The sequence below is a fragment of the Phacochoerus africanus genome, chromosome 8, assembly GCF_016906955.1.
Source record: "Phacochoerus africanus isolate WHEZ1 chromosome 8, ROS_Pafr_v1, whole genome shotgun sequence".
Lineage (NCBI taxonomy): Eukaryota > Metazoa > Chordata > Mammalia > Artiodactyla > Suidae > Phacochoerus > Phacochoerus africanus.
Window position 1 is genome coordinate 87466567 of NC_062551.1, and position 13380 is coordinate 87479946.

General features: G+C 39.9%; 1 protein-coding gene across 2 annotated transcripts in view; it reads left to right on the top strand.

The window, feature by feature from the left end:
- ZCCHC17 (zinc finger CCHC-type containing 17) overlaps positions 1 to 13380 on the top strand; it is a 60291-nt gene that overhangs the window by 4670 nt on the left and 42241 nt on the right. For both annotated transcript variants that reach the window (XM_047792983.1, XM_047792984.1), the window contains exons 2-3: positions 4287 to 4407; positions 10034 to 10091. In XM_047792983.1, the coding sequence (XP_047648939.1) occupies positions 4342 to 4407; positions 10034 to 10091 (124 nt within the window). In that variant the 5' untranslated portion in view covers positions 4287 to 4341. The remainder of the gene's footprint in view (positions 1 to 4286; positions 4408 to 10033; positions 10092 to 13380) is intronic.

The following is a 13380-nucleotide window of genomic DNA, read 5'->3' on the forward strand; positions in this document are numbered from 1 at the left end:
TTCTGTATAACCATAATATAACTTCTGAAGTCAGAAAGTTAGTATTGTATAACTACCCCTTATCCTCAGGTCCTTCTCTTCTATGCTCGGGGACCGAATCCCCATTCTGGATTACCCTGTGTGTGTACCCTGGTCACCCTGCTTCTTCCCACACTGAGTTCTCCTTTGCACATTTCCTCCTCACCCAGCATAGGCTTTGACCTCACTTTGGATCACCATTCCCCTGCCACACCTCCCATTCTCACTCCCACACTGTACCTACCTTACTCTGTCCTTTGTTTTGGGAAGGAGGTAGCTAGTGCATTTTACCTATCTACTACATATTACAGTTGTTTAAAACATTCAAGTAAAATGCAACACTTGAGGAAGATTTTCTGTTTTTAGAACTATTGCAAGGTATTTCCAAACGGTGTACCTCAACCCTTATCAGTTTACTTGCTCTTTTAAGTCTATAGGTGTGGTCCTATTGAACTAGACTATATCTGGATGTTTCATAAACTTTTTAAAAGCAGCAGGGATGCTTTTTCCAAATGAAATGTTACACAGAAGCTTAATAGGTAAATCAGAGCAAAGCAGAATATGCTGTTAAAAGTAGGCCCTTCTCCTCTAACCTGCACTTCGCCTTGTCACCATGACCCACCCCAAACCTGGGAGGGCAAGAGTGAATCAGCAATAATCAGCCTCTGCCTAATTACCGAGGAGAAACTTCTAGTTTTCCAGCTGCATGAGGGGGGGCTCTAAATCTGATTTCTTTGGGATTGTGCTCCCTCACCTTTGGTTTAGAGGCTCTCCTCTGGTTGGTTGGCTGGCTAAGGGGCCTACTTGGACCTTCTTGACTCTATGGTCCCTAGATATTTCAGAACAGACTTTTTAAAAATAAACTTGAGTTAACTGAGAATCTTCTGGATGACCACCATTTCGCCTTAGGTATGTTTTTTTCCTAGATATTTTATTAAGGAAACAATTCTAAGTGGAATTGTTTTCTTAATTTTTCTTTCTGGTAGTTCATTGTTAGTGTATAGAAATGCAGCAAATTTCGCATATTATTTTGTATTTATGTTGTATCCTTCAACTTTACCAGATTCATTACTGAGCTCTAATAGTGTTTTGGTGGCATCTTTAGAATTTTCTATGTATATCGTCAACTGCAAACAGTGACAGTTCTTTCTTTCCAATTTGGATTCCTGTTGAATAGCCACCATAACCCTAGGTTTTTACGGAATATCATTAAAAAAAATTAAATACATTATGGAGTTCCCGTCGTGGCTCAGTGGTTAACGAATCCGGCTAGGAACCATGAGGTTGCGGGTTCCATCCCTGCCCCTGCTCAGTGGGTTAACGATCCGGCGTTGCTGTGAGCTGTGGTGTAGGTTGCAGACGCGGCTCGGATTCCGAGTTGCTGTGGCTCTGGTGTAGGCCGGCGGCTACAGCTCCGATTCGACCCCTAGCCTGGGAACCTCCATATGCCACGGGAGTGGCCCAAGAAATGGCAAAAAGACCAAAAAAAAAAAAAAAAACCATTTTAAAAAACAGCAATCTTTTATAATCCGGAAATTGTTAGCCTGTTACTGTTGTATAACAGGATGTTTCTCAAAAACCCATGCCAGTTTTCCACTTGAAGAATTGCATAGGGTTTCTACAGAAGAAGCAAATAGAGCTTTAAACTTAGGGTGTTTATAGTCTTATCACAGCAGATATCTATAAGAAATAACTTAAGATTGTATTGCTCTTTCCCTGATCTTTGTTCAAAGAAGAATAGCTCATAGACTAAGTTGTTTGAGCTTAATTTAGATGTCTTAGCTGCTGGTGCCTCTGTGGATTCTGTACCTCACTGGTGCTAAAAGAGTGAGGCCACTGGCCTAAGGTTAATAACCTTTGTTCTAGGATATGAGGTGAGGAATGCTGGGCAGAGGGAAGAGAAGGACTAGAGATGAGACTGCATAGCTGGGAAGTGGAAGAAGCAGAACCCAGCCAGGCTGTGAAACCTGGATTGAACCTATTTATCAGCTTTTTCTCAAGAATAAAGGCAAATCTACCTTTATTCTACCTGTGTGCTGTTAATAAATAAAACCCACCTCTGGCTGACCTAAACAGAAAAGGGCAAGTTTATCGTAAGGATGCATGGTTGTCTTACGGAACTCAAGGACAGGAATGTTCCTAGGCCCAGGGATGATACTAGGGTTTGGAAGGCTGAATTTTCTTTCATTTCTGTTTTAAGGAAAGCAGTTCAGTTAATGGATGGTCATTGTAAATCAGGAAGACTTTCCAAAAATGGCACCTCAAATTAATCATCTGAAAGTAAGGGAATACACTCAAGGTCGAGGAGAGGAGAAGGTATTTGCTTATAAAAACCCAAGGAAATGGAGGTCCCTCTGTGGCTCAGCAGGTTAAGAACCTGACTAGTATCCATGAGAATGCTGGTTAGATCCCTAGCCTCACTCAGTGGGTTAAGGATTTGGCATTGCTGCAAGCCATGGCGTAGGCCAGCAGCTGCAGCTCTGATTCTACCCCTACTTCCAGGAACTTCCATATGCTGCAGGTGTGGCCCTAAAAAGAGAAAAGCCCCAAGGAAAATAGAATTTCAGGATTATACTGATGTTGAGTGTAACTGGGAGGAAAAAGAGGACTGGGGACAGTACCATTAGATTTATCTTTATGTAACAGTGATTTATCCAGCAGAATGAAGGGGCATGGTTAAGAGCCGTTAGAGTGCTAGTTTTCCTTTTTAAAATGAGAAGGCTGGGCAAGAGTACCTCTTAGGTCCCTAACAACTCCAAAGCTATAAGACTCGCTACTCTGGCAGCATCAGCATCACCTGGGAGCTTTTCAGAGTTTCTGGCACCACCCTAGACTTACTGAATTGCAATCTGCATTTTAACATGTTTAATAAATAGTTAAATAAATTTGATGCATCCAGCAATAGATTATGATATAAACATTAAAAAAAATGTGTTTGTATATGAATTGCTAAAATACAGTAAGAAAATGGATGTTAATGTATTAATTAATGGCTTCATTACTCCATTAAAAAACCCACTTGTGGAGTTCCCATCGTGGCGCAGTGGTTAACGAATCCGACTAGGAACCATGAGGTTGCGGGTTCGGTCCCTGCCCTTGCTCAGTGGGTTAACGATCCGGCATTGCCGTGAGCTGTGGTGCAGGTTGCAGACGCGGCTCGGATCCTGCGTTGCTGTGGCTCTGGTGTAGGCTGGTGGCTACAGCTCCAATTAGACCCCTAGCCTGGGAATCTCCATATGCCCTGGAAGCGGCCCTAGAAAAGGCAAAAAGACAAAAAAAAAACCCACTTGTACATATAAAAAAATCAGAAAGTGCATAAACCAAATTGAAATAAAGATGATTTTCTTTTCTTTTATTTTTTGCTTTTTAGGGCCACACCGTGGTATATGGAGGTTCCCAGGCTAGGAGTTGAATCAGAGCTGCAGCCACTGGCCTACAGCCACAGCAAAGCCAGATCCTTGATGTGTCTATGACGTACACCATAGCTTATGGCAATGCCAGATCCTTAACCCACTGAGTGAGGCCAGGGATTGAGCCCGTGTCCTCATGGGTCCTAATCAGGCTTGTTAACCTCTGAGCCACGAAGGGAACTCCCTTCTTTTCCTTATTAATGTATTATCTGAATTTTTAAAATGAGTATTCATATTTTTAATTTTGTTAGTGAAAAAGGTAAGCTCTGCTCTCTTTTTGAAGTCATTTCAGATTTAACACCCACAGTGGTTAAAAGCGTGGACTCTGTCAGCTAGAATTTAACTCCTCCATTTTCTGGCTTGTTGACATAGGCCCAATAAATTGGCCTCTGGAAGCCTTGGTTTTCTCATCTATATAATATAATTAATAAAACCTACATCTTGAGAGTTTTGAGGATTAAATGAGATATTGTGTGTCCAGTGCTTAGCACAGTACTTGGACATAGTAAGTGCTTGATAGATGTTAGCTCGTATTACCATTAGTATTCCTTTTTTTAAGATCCATTCTCTCACACACACACACGCAGCCCAAAAGCCTTTCCTTGGCAAAAAAATAGCAATGACAGCAATTAAAAAACAGAACAGGCTAATGGCTTTGGGTAAGTATCAAATTGTAAAGAAATAAGATCAAAGTTACCAAAACTCCCCACTAATACAGTGAACAAAAGAGATTTGGATATAAGTGCACGATATTAAATCTAGTGGTTACCTTGAGAGACAATCTGTGATTAGGCAGCACACATTTCTTCTTTATTGCAGATCTTGCTCTTATTGTTGCCTGTTTTATCTTTGTGACAGGACACTTGAATTAACTTTAGCAGAAGAGAAATGGAGGAACCATAGAACATTAAGGATGAATTCGGGAAGACCTGAGACCATGGAGAACTTGCCTGCTCTCTACACTATTTTCCAAGGAGAGGTACATTCTTTTGCCTCTGAAAACCTTCCGTTTATATTAAGCATAGATTGAGGGTGAAAAGCAGCGGGGTTTGGAGCTCCTGTCCACTTGAGAATGTCTTGAAGGACTAGTAGAATATGTACCTTCTCTAAGCACCCTACTTCTAACTACATACTTGATATCTTCATCTGGATACTTCAGAGCATTTCTAATTTATGTTTTAAACTGAATTTTTAATTTTCTCACCAAATATCTTCTTCTGGTTTTTCCCATCTCAGCAAAATATCCATTCACTTACCTATGCTAGTAATCTGGGCATCATCCTTGATTTGATCTTGTTTTCTTCTGTCTATAGTCCATCAGCAAGTCCTATCATTCCTACCTCCCAAATATGTCTCTGGTGTCTGTATTTCTTTATCCCCTTTATCTGGTGTCTATTTTCTTGACACCCCATTAGTATAAACTTGCCCTTCCTGAGCTCCCTACTTCTTTTGTAGTCCCCCTCCAATCTCTTTTTCCGCATTGCAGCCAGAATAACATTTTATAAACAGGTTGGACCAAGCTACTTTCTTGAAGCTCTTCTATGCTTCTGATTGTACTTGAATGTATCCAGACTTCTTTTCATGACCCTTATCTGGCTGTGCTTCTGCCCACTCTGACAATGTTGTTTTGTTCTACTCTACTCATGCTCTAGCTACTCTGGCCTCCTTATCTCCCTGAACATTCTAAACTTGCTTTCTTCTCAGGACTTGTACACATGCTGTTGTTTCTAACTGCCCCACTTTCTTACCAACTTTATCTTTTAGGTCTCAACCCTAATGCATCTTCTCAGAGATTTTTTCCCCACTGTAAATAAATGGGCTCACCCTCCATTTATTTTGTACTTATTTAAAGCCTTTCTTCCTCACAGGATGCTAAGCTCCATGAAGACAGAGCCCTGTCTATTTTATTTACCATTGTGTATCTCAGTCCCAGGTAGGTGGGTGGAAAATAGTAGGTGCTCAATACGTCTTTGATGACTAAATGAATCATCAACCTTTGAGGGAGAAGGTGTTATATTTGTTTAAAGAGCAGAGTCTTTGTAACCAGACAGAACCGGGATTCTAGTCTTAGCTCCTTTACTTACTAGCTGTGTGATCCTTGAGGTTATCACTTAATGTCTTTGAGCCTCAGTCTTCTCATTTGTTACATGGAAATTTAAAAAACAAAAAACAAAAAAACTTCATAGGATTGTGATGATGGTTAGATAAGCTATCATCTCTAAAAACCCAATGCCTGAGACATAGGAGGGATTCAGTTTAAAGTATTAATGTTATTTCCCTTCCCTTGAAGCAAAATTAAAGCCAAAAAATTGTTTTCAGTGTCTTATGAGTACCTATAGTATTTTAACTATATTATTCTTATGGCGTTCACCTTGCTGCTTTATGATTGACAAAAGTTTTACCACCTAATTAGGTGAGGCCTTTGAGGACAGACATTGTGACTGTTGGTTATAGATAAACAGGGCTTTTGACTTCTGTTAAGTAGACCCCAAGTTGTAACAGTCATATAAAGGATCATAACATTCTAACAAATAGCAAACAACTCTGCTCTTCAGAGCCTCTGTTGTCTTTCTTTAGGGCCCATGGTACCCCCAAAGGTGAGTGAGGAACCAGGGCTCAGAAGAGGGAAATGGTAGCTCTGGAGATAATGTCAATTTTTCTGATCATGAGCCCTCACTTTTCACATGTTGCATAAAAGAAAGAAGAGGTCTCTGCCCTCCATAAACTGACTCCGATTTCTAGTAAAGTGCTCCTGACCTATGTCTTTTTCTTATTTGAGATGGGGCTTGAATTAGTGTAGGTTTTATGTTTTACTCTCAAGGAAGGATGGGCTTGGGTAATGTTCAGAAAGAACTTTATAGTTCCAGTACTAGGACTATAGTTCCAGTATTTCAGAAACACTTTTTGAAAAATGTTTAGAAGTGACTGAAATTAGGGAAAGAGAAAGTTCATGATAAATTGGAAAGAAGAGACTATTTTTTAGAATATTTATCCAGCAGCCAGTCAGTGCCTAATATTTATAAAGAAGAATTTATATTATAATTTTTAAAAATTGTAAGCTTAATATATGCCAGCACTTTCACACGTTATGTGTTGTTGTCTCCCCAAGTCTGTAGCTGGGGTTGTTCAACTGGTCATAAATCCATGAAGGAACTCAAAGACCCATAAGAAAATTCTTTTGACTCACTTGGGATAATATAGGAGGTAGATGGTAAATCTGGTTGTTCCACTGTCATTTGTTTGTACCTCTATTGTGATGTTTATCTTAGTCTGTCTTGTACTCTTGTCGCTTGTATATGTGTCTGTCTCTTCAACTAGATTGTATTTTACTGGAGAGCAGAGCAGCCACAGTGTTTATGTCATGTATCTTTCCTGGGGCCGCACCAGCGGCACGTGGAGGTTCCCAGGCTAGGGGTCGAATCAGAGTTGTAGCCGCTGGCCTACGCCAGAGCCACAGCACTGCCAGATTTGAGCCGCATCTGTGACTTAACATCACAGCTCACGGCAATGCTGGATCCTTAACCCACTGAGCAAGGCCAGGGATCAAACCCACAACCTCATGGTTCCTAGTCGGATTCGTTAACCACTGCACCACGACGGGAACTTCGGCGTCTGTTTTTTTAAGTTGTCCTTATTTCACAAGGCCTGACATGGCATCCTCCATACAGGTGCTCAGTAAATGTTTGAATTAAATTGAATCCAAGCTTCTTAGGACCAGTTGGCTTTGAAGAAACTGGTGGTGCAGCCCATATCCTAGCAGCCTTTCTCTTAGCAGGCTCAGCAGAGTTGGGGTCCCAGTGACTGAATAACTGAGAAGCCAGTATTCATCCTTCTCTTGTCGTCTGAGTGGCATCTTGGAGTTCATAAAGCATAGTAGGCAGTTCAAGCATAGCAACGGGATTTGAAATTTGGCTTAGCCGAGCCATAGCCAAAGAAATGCTGAAGGGAGATGTGTATTTGTGAGTTGGAAATAGCGTTGGACTAGAAGTCAGAAAACTTCTGTTCTGTACCTGGCCTTGATACTTTCTAACTTTTTTAGACAAGTAGCTGGTGTCTCTGAGCCTCAAATTCCTCATTTACGTTATGGGGATAACTAGTTTCAAGGCTAATGCAACCTCTAATCTGAAGATGGTAAATTCATTTTACCCAAGCCCTGAGTTCAGTTGAGATAATTATGAATTTTTTTCCCCTGAGCTACTTGATTAATTATTCTTGGGACACCAGGCAGACTGTGTGATCGTTTAAGGCAGGTGCCATTCGGTTAATTTCAAGTCTGACTGCACCCTAGGAGACACAGTGATGGAAACACCTGGTGCTGGAAATAGGCAAGAATGTGTTTTCCTAACTGAACAGTTGAGTGCATCCATTCTGGAGCACATTAACCATTCCTTTTGGGAGCGGCCAAAATGAGGTCTGATATGGTATTTCCTCAAAAGATCATAATGTGACACTGGAGCTTCAGATTGAGAGGTGAGATTGTTTTAATTTATAGCAGTAAGTTGATTTGGGCTCCAACTTCCAGATGCTACTTTGAAGTTATTTAAATAATTATGCCCTTAAATAATGTTGGTTATGCAATATGAGGCATTTAAGCCCACTTTCTAGAACTCTGGGGTGAAAACCAAAGTGCCTTTGGTTGGTCTAAAAAGAAGGGATTTGTTTTTATTAAGTCTCATGTTCTTTATCCATGTGACCCGGTTTTATAGAGAAGAGCTTGTTTTGTGAACTTAAGTACTTCATGTCCCTGGTCATTTTCCTCATTTAAAAAAAGTGACAGGATTGATCAGCTCATCTCTAAAGTCCTTTCTTCAATTCCACCTTGTCTTGATTTTAAGTACTAGTATCTGCCTGGTTGTACTGTTTCTTTGGGAGTGTCTGGTCCTTATGCCAGCATAGCATATTCATCACTGTAAAACAGGAGTTTAGAAATTTTGGTTCTTTACCCATTCTTAATGCTATATCTTAGAGAGTTAGTTCAAGTGCCCACTAAAAAGTGAGGAGAGTAGAAGTTTTTATCTCTTTCAGTCCTAACATTGAAGTGAGTAGTGATGATATTTGGTGAAGTATGAGGCATTAGACTAGGAGTCAAAGGACATAGGTTCTGTGCCTACCATGTATCTAAGGTAATTGTGTGCATTTCCAATAGTCACTAACCTTTTTGTGCTTCACTGTCTTGGACTGTACATTATTAAGAAGCTATAATTTATTGAATGTACTTTGAATGCCAGATAACAATGCCTGGCTCTTTATGTACATAAATTGTTATCTGCAGCAGCAAAGTGAATACAAATGGGAACTTGGGCTCTGAAAGGCAGGTTGTGTTCTGGATGCCACAGGTAAGAAGTGGCAGAGCTGGGATTAGAAGCCACATCTTTCCCTCCAAAGCCTGTGGTCTTCCTATATCGGTACTATTCCACCTCATCTGGAACATGGGGACCCATCATATATACTCCTAAGGTTGTTGCCAGGAGTAGATACGATGTCAAATGTCACATTGCTTTTGGCTGTTTCTATGAAGGGAATCTATGAGCAGCTGTAGTAGTGGGCAGTTAAGGACTCCCTGCGTTCAAATCACAGCATTAGTTTTGTCATCCATCAAATGAGAATAATATTAATACCAGCATCATATGGTATAAGAATTATGTAAAGCACTTTGATTAGTGTTTCGCATGTAGTGAGTATTCAGTATACATTAATGAATAGCAGTGCAGCAAGGATTATCTCCTTCTTGTTTTAGTTATGGTTAAGCTGAAACTGCCCAAGATGAAATAACTAATTTTAAAGTTACTGAAAAGCACAAAGTTTATATATGTAAGATTGTATTGAATATTTTATAAATAATAATGAGTTTAGTAGTAAATATAGTATACAGTGACAACTTAAATCCCAGTCCATAATTGATGGGTGGTGGTGGGGGAGCAATAGAAGTAGGGTCTGGGATAATGATTTGTCTGGCAAGAAAGGCTTTGGGGCCTTTTGTTACTATTACACATTGCATATTATATAGATCCAGCAAGTCTTAACTGCTTCATTTTATGTCAGCTCTGCAAAAGACAACTCTTTCTGATTACATCTTTTCAGGTTCTATCAGATGTCTTTGTATTGGCCTAATTGTCTTGAAAAAACTAAAGACTGGTTTGGAGTGAAATGGAGTAAACTATATAGTCTGGTTGGTTTGAAGTTTGGGGAGAAGAGATATCCTACATGATCCATCTCAAATTATTAAACTTCTGTGTATTTGGATTGGAGGCCTCAGTTCCAGATGAAATAAAGTGTAAATTTATTACCTAATTTTCTGCTGCTTGTTCCTTTTGTTCATATACCTTTTGGAGGGACTTCGTACATACTGGATTTGGGTTTGGGCATTCTGAAATGTTGTGATACCATCTGACAACATTCCAATCTCACTAATGTTTTTAATGTGATCACATACCTGGCAGTCTAAATTTTGAAAAGAATGGAAAGAACATTTGATAGAATAGCAGCAGTTTTGCAGCAGAGGAAGTCAGTACCAAGTAGAAATGCAGGGAGACTAGGCTAAAGGCTATAGGAGAGAGAGATTCTCATTTGAATGACATAGTTTTTGTTTGTTTTTTTCTTTTTAGGTTGCTATGGTGACAGACTATGGAGCCTTTATCAAAATCCCAGGCTGTCGGAAACAAGGTGGGAGCCTATAACTTGAAATTCATCATTCTCATTTCACTCTTTGCTGTCACCCCCACCACATCCTAATTATAGGCTGTGCATTTTTCAGATAGTAGTTTTTGTTTTTAGTGTAAACACATGAATACAACTGACAGTTCATTTTTAGTAAGTCTAAACTCAGAAGAGTGGAACTGACTTGGGAGGGATCTGGCTGGGGCATAGCCACTTGTGTTCCCTAAATTTCACCTGTGATCCTAGGTGAGTGCTTGACCTCTTTGGACTTAGGATTTAGGGGAGGTTTAGCCACTTATATTCTGAGATTGACATTTTGATTCTTCTAGCATATGGCATATGGAAGGGAAATAGTATTCTAACCAATACATCCATCCATGTATGTATGTGTATATATATATAATACTTTACATTTTCTTTATTTGATGGGTATTTATTGAACATTTTTTAAGAATCCTTTTCACATCTATAGTCTTTTTTTTTTCTTTTTCTTTTTAGGACCGCATCGGTGGCATATGGAGGTTCCCAGGCTAGGGGTCAAATCAGAGCTACAGCTGCCAGCCTATACCACAGCCACAGCAAAACCAGATCTAAGCTGCGTCTGTGACCTACACCACAGCTCACGGCAAGGCCAGATCCTTAACCCACTGAGTGAGGCCAAGGATAGAACCTGCATCCTCATGGATACTAGTCAGGTTTATTAACTGCTAAGCCACAAAGGGAACTCCACATCTTTAATCTTAAATCTTATATTTCTTAAAACAATTGTGTTAAGTAGAAAAGGAAGTTCTGCAGACTAGTGGCCTTCTCAGAATGATTTAGCTAAGGTCAGCATGGCCAAAACTAGAACCCAGGCCTCCTGATGTCTAGCCCAGTGAACTTTCAGCTCTGTTACATTGCTAATGAATCAAAAGACTCAACCTGCTAATTCCTTGTGCTAAAACAAATGAAAGATTTATTAAAGATCTTAATATGAAAGATATAGCCATAAATGTATTAGAAGAAAATATAGAAGAATATTTTACTGTATAAAAAAGTCAATATAGGAGTTCCTGTTGTGGCTCAGCGCTGACAAACCTGACTAATATCCATGGAGATATAGGTTCTATCCCTGGCCTTGCTCAGTGGGTTAAGGATCCGGTGTTGCCGTGAGCTGTGGTGTAGCTCGCAGATGTGATTCAGATATGGCATTGCCGTGGCTGTGGCGTAGGCTAGTAGCTACAGCTCCGATTCGACCCCTAGCCTGGGAACCTCCATATGCCATGGGTGTGGCCCTAAAAGGACAAAAGGACAAAAAAAAAAGAAGAATCAGTTCTTCAGTTCTCTGATTCTTTGATTCTCTGATATCAAGTGAGTGTCCAGCAATTCATTTTAATTCTGACACTAACTCTACAGAGGTAATGTTGAACTCCACAGGTTTAAGTTCTCAGTCTCATAAGACTTCGCTCACTTCAGACACCACTTGGAAGTATTGTGTCTCCATGTTACGCACACTCCTGTCCAACTTAGCTGCAAATTTGAAGGTTCCCACACCACCTTCCCAAATTTTGATAACTTGGTAGAACTCACAAAACAAAAATGTCGTACTCACAGTTTATTATAGAAGATACAGGTGAACACCCAGATGGGGAGGTACATCGGGCAAGGTCCAAAGGGCCCTGAGTACAAGAGCCTCTGCCTCTGTAGAGTTGAGGCTCATCACCTTCTTGGCACATAAATGTGCCTGGCAACTCAGAAGTTCTCCAAACCTTATCATTTTGTAGAGGCCCCATTATGCAGGCATAACTAAATAAATCATTGGCCTTTGGTGATTTGACTTCATCTCCAGCCCCTCTCCCCTCCCTGGAAATTGGGATGGGAGCATAAGTTCCAGCTCTCTAATCTTATGATGGTTCATGTGTTAATTACTGACCCCCATCTCAAAGTTCTCTAGGGGTCCACCAGTAGTCACCTCTTTAAGTATTGAGTAAGATTGAAAGGGCCTTGTTATAAATAGCTAGATGCTCCTGTCACTCGGGAAATTCTAAGCATTTAGGAGATCTCTGCCAGCAAGCAGGGACAAAGACCAAATATGTATTTCTTATATAATCACAGTATCAATTACCACGGTATCCTGGTTGTGATAATGCCCTATAGTTTTGCCATATGTTACCATTGGAGGAAGTTGGGTAAAGGGTTCATAAGATCTTTCTGTCTTATTTCTTTCAACTATGTATGCATATAAAATTATTTTTAAAATATTTTTTAAAGTGTTGGTTATTTGAATAATAGTTTCACTTGCTATTGAGGGCATAAATTGTTACAGACTTCTGTAATGCCTATTAATGTTTTTCATATGCTTTTTTTTTGGCCTGGCCCATGGCATGTGGAAGTTCTCAGGCCAGAGTTCAAACCCATGCCACAGCGTTGACAATGCTGGATCCTTAACCACTAGGCCACCAAGGAACTCCAATGTGCTTATTATTACTCTTTTAATCCAGCAGTTCTTTGGGGAATTTTGATTGCACTATGGAATTAGATAAATTATGTACATCTATGCAGTGAACTATGAAGATGATAAAAAGAATGATAACTGTATTTCTGAGATACTTCAGTGCTTGTGCCCTCTTGATTTTACCAGGAGGGTCAATGGAAAGATTTTATGCAATTCCACCACACTGATACCTGACTGATAGCAGTTCATAATCAGCATTGTTCATAATCAGCATTCCAGTTTCAAAAACATTAAAGTGAAGGGTGGAAAATGCATCAATAAAACAAGATAACTCTCAATTTACTGAAATGGAAAGGTGTCTAAGTCAATAAAATGAGAAAGCGTGTTGCACAAGAATTTGCATAGCATGACCCTTCCCCCCCTTAAAGCATGTTTACATAGGCCTATGTTTTTTATTTTATTTTTAATTTTTTTATTACTCAAATGAATTTATCACATCTGTAGTTGTATAATGATCATAACAATCTGATTTCACAGGATTTCCATCCCACAGCCCAAGCACATCCCCCCACCCCCCAAACTGTCTCCTCCGGAGACCATAAGTTTTTCAATGTCTGTGAGTTAGCTTCTGTTCTGCAAAGAAGTTCCGTCTGTCCTATTTTTAGATTCCACATGTCAGTGAAAGCATTGGATGTTGGTGTCTCATTGTATGGCTGACTTCACTTAGCATGATAGTTTCTAGGTCCATCCATGTTGCCAAAAATGCTGGTATTTCATTCTTTTTAATGGCTGAGTAATATTCCATTGTGTATATGTACCACATCTTCTTGATCCACTCCTCTGTCGATGGACATTTAGGTT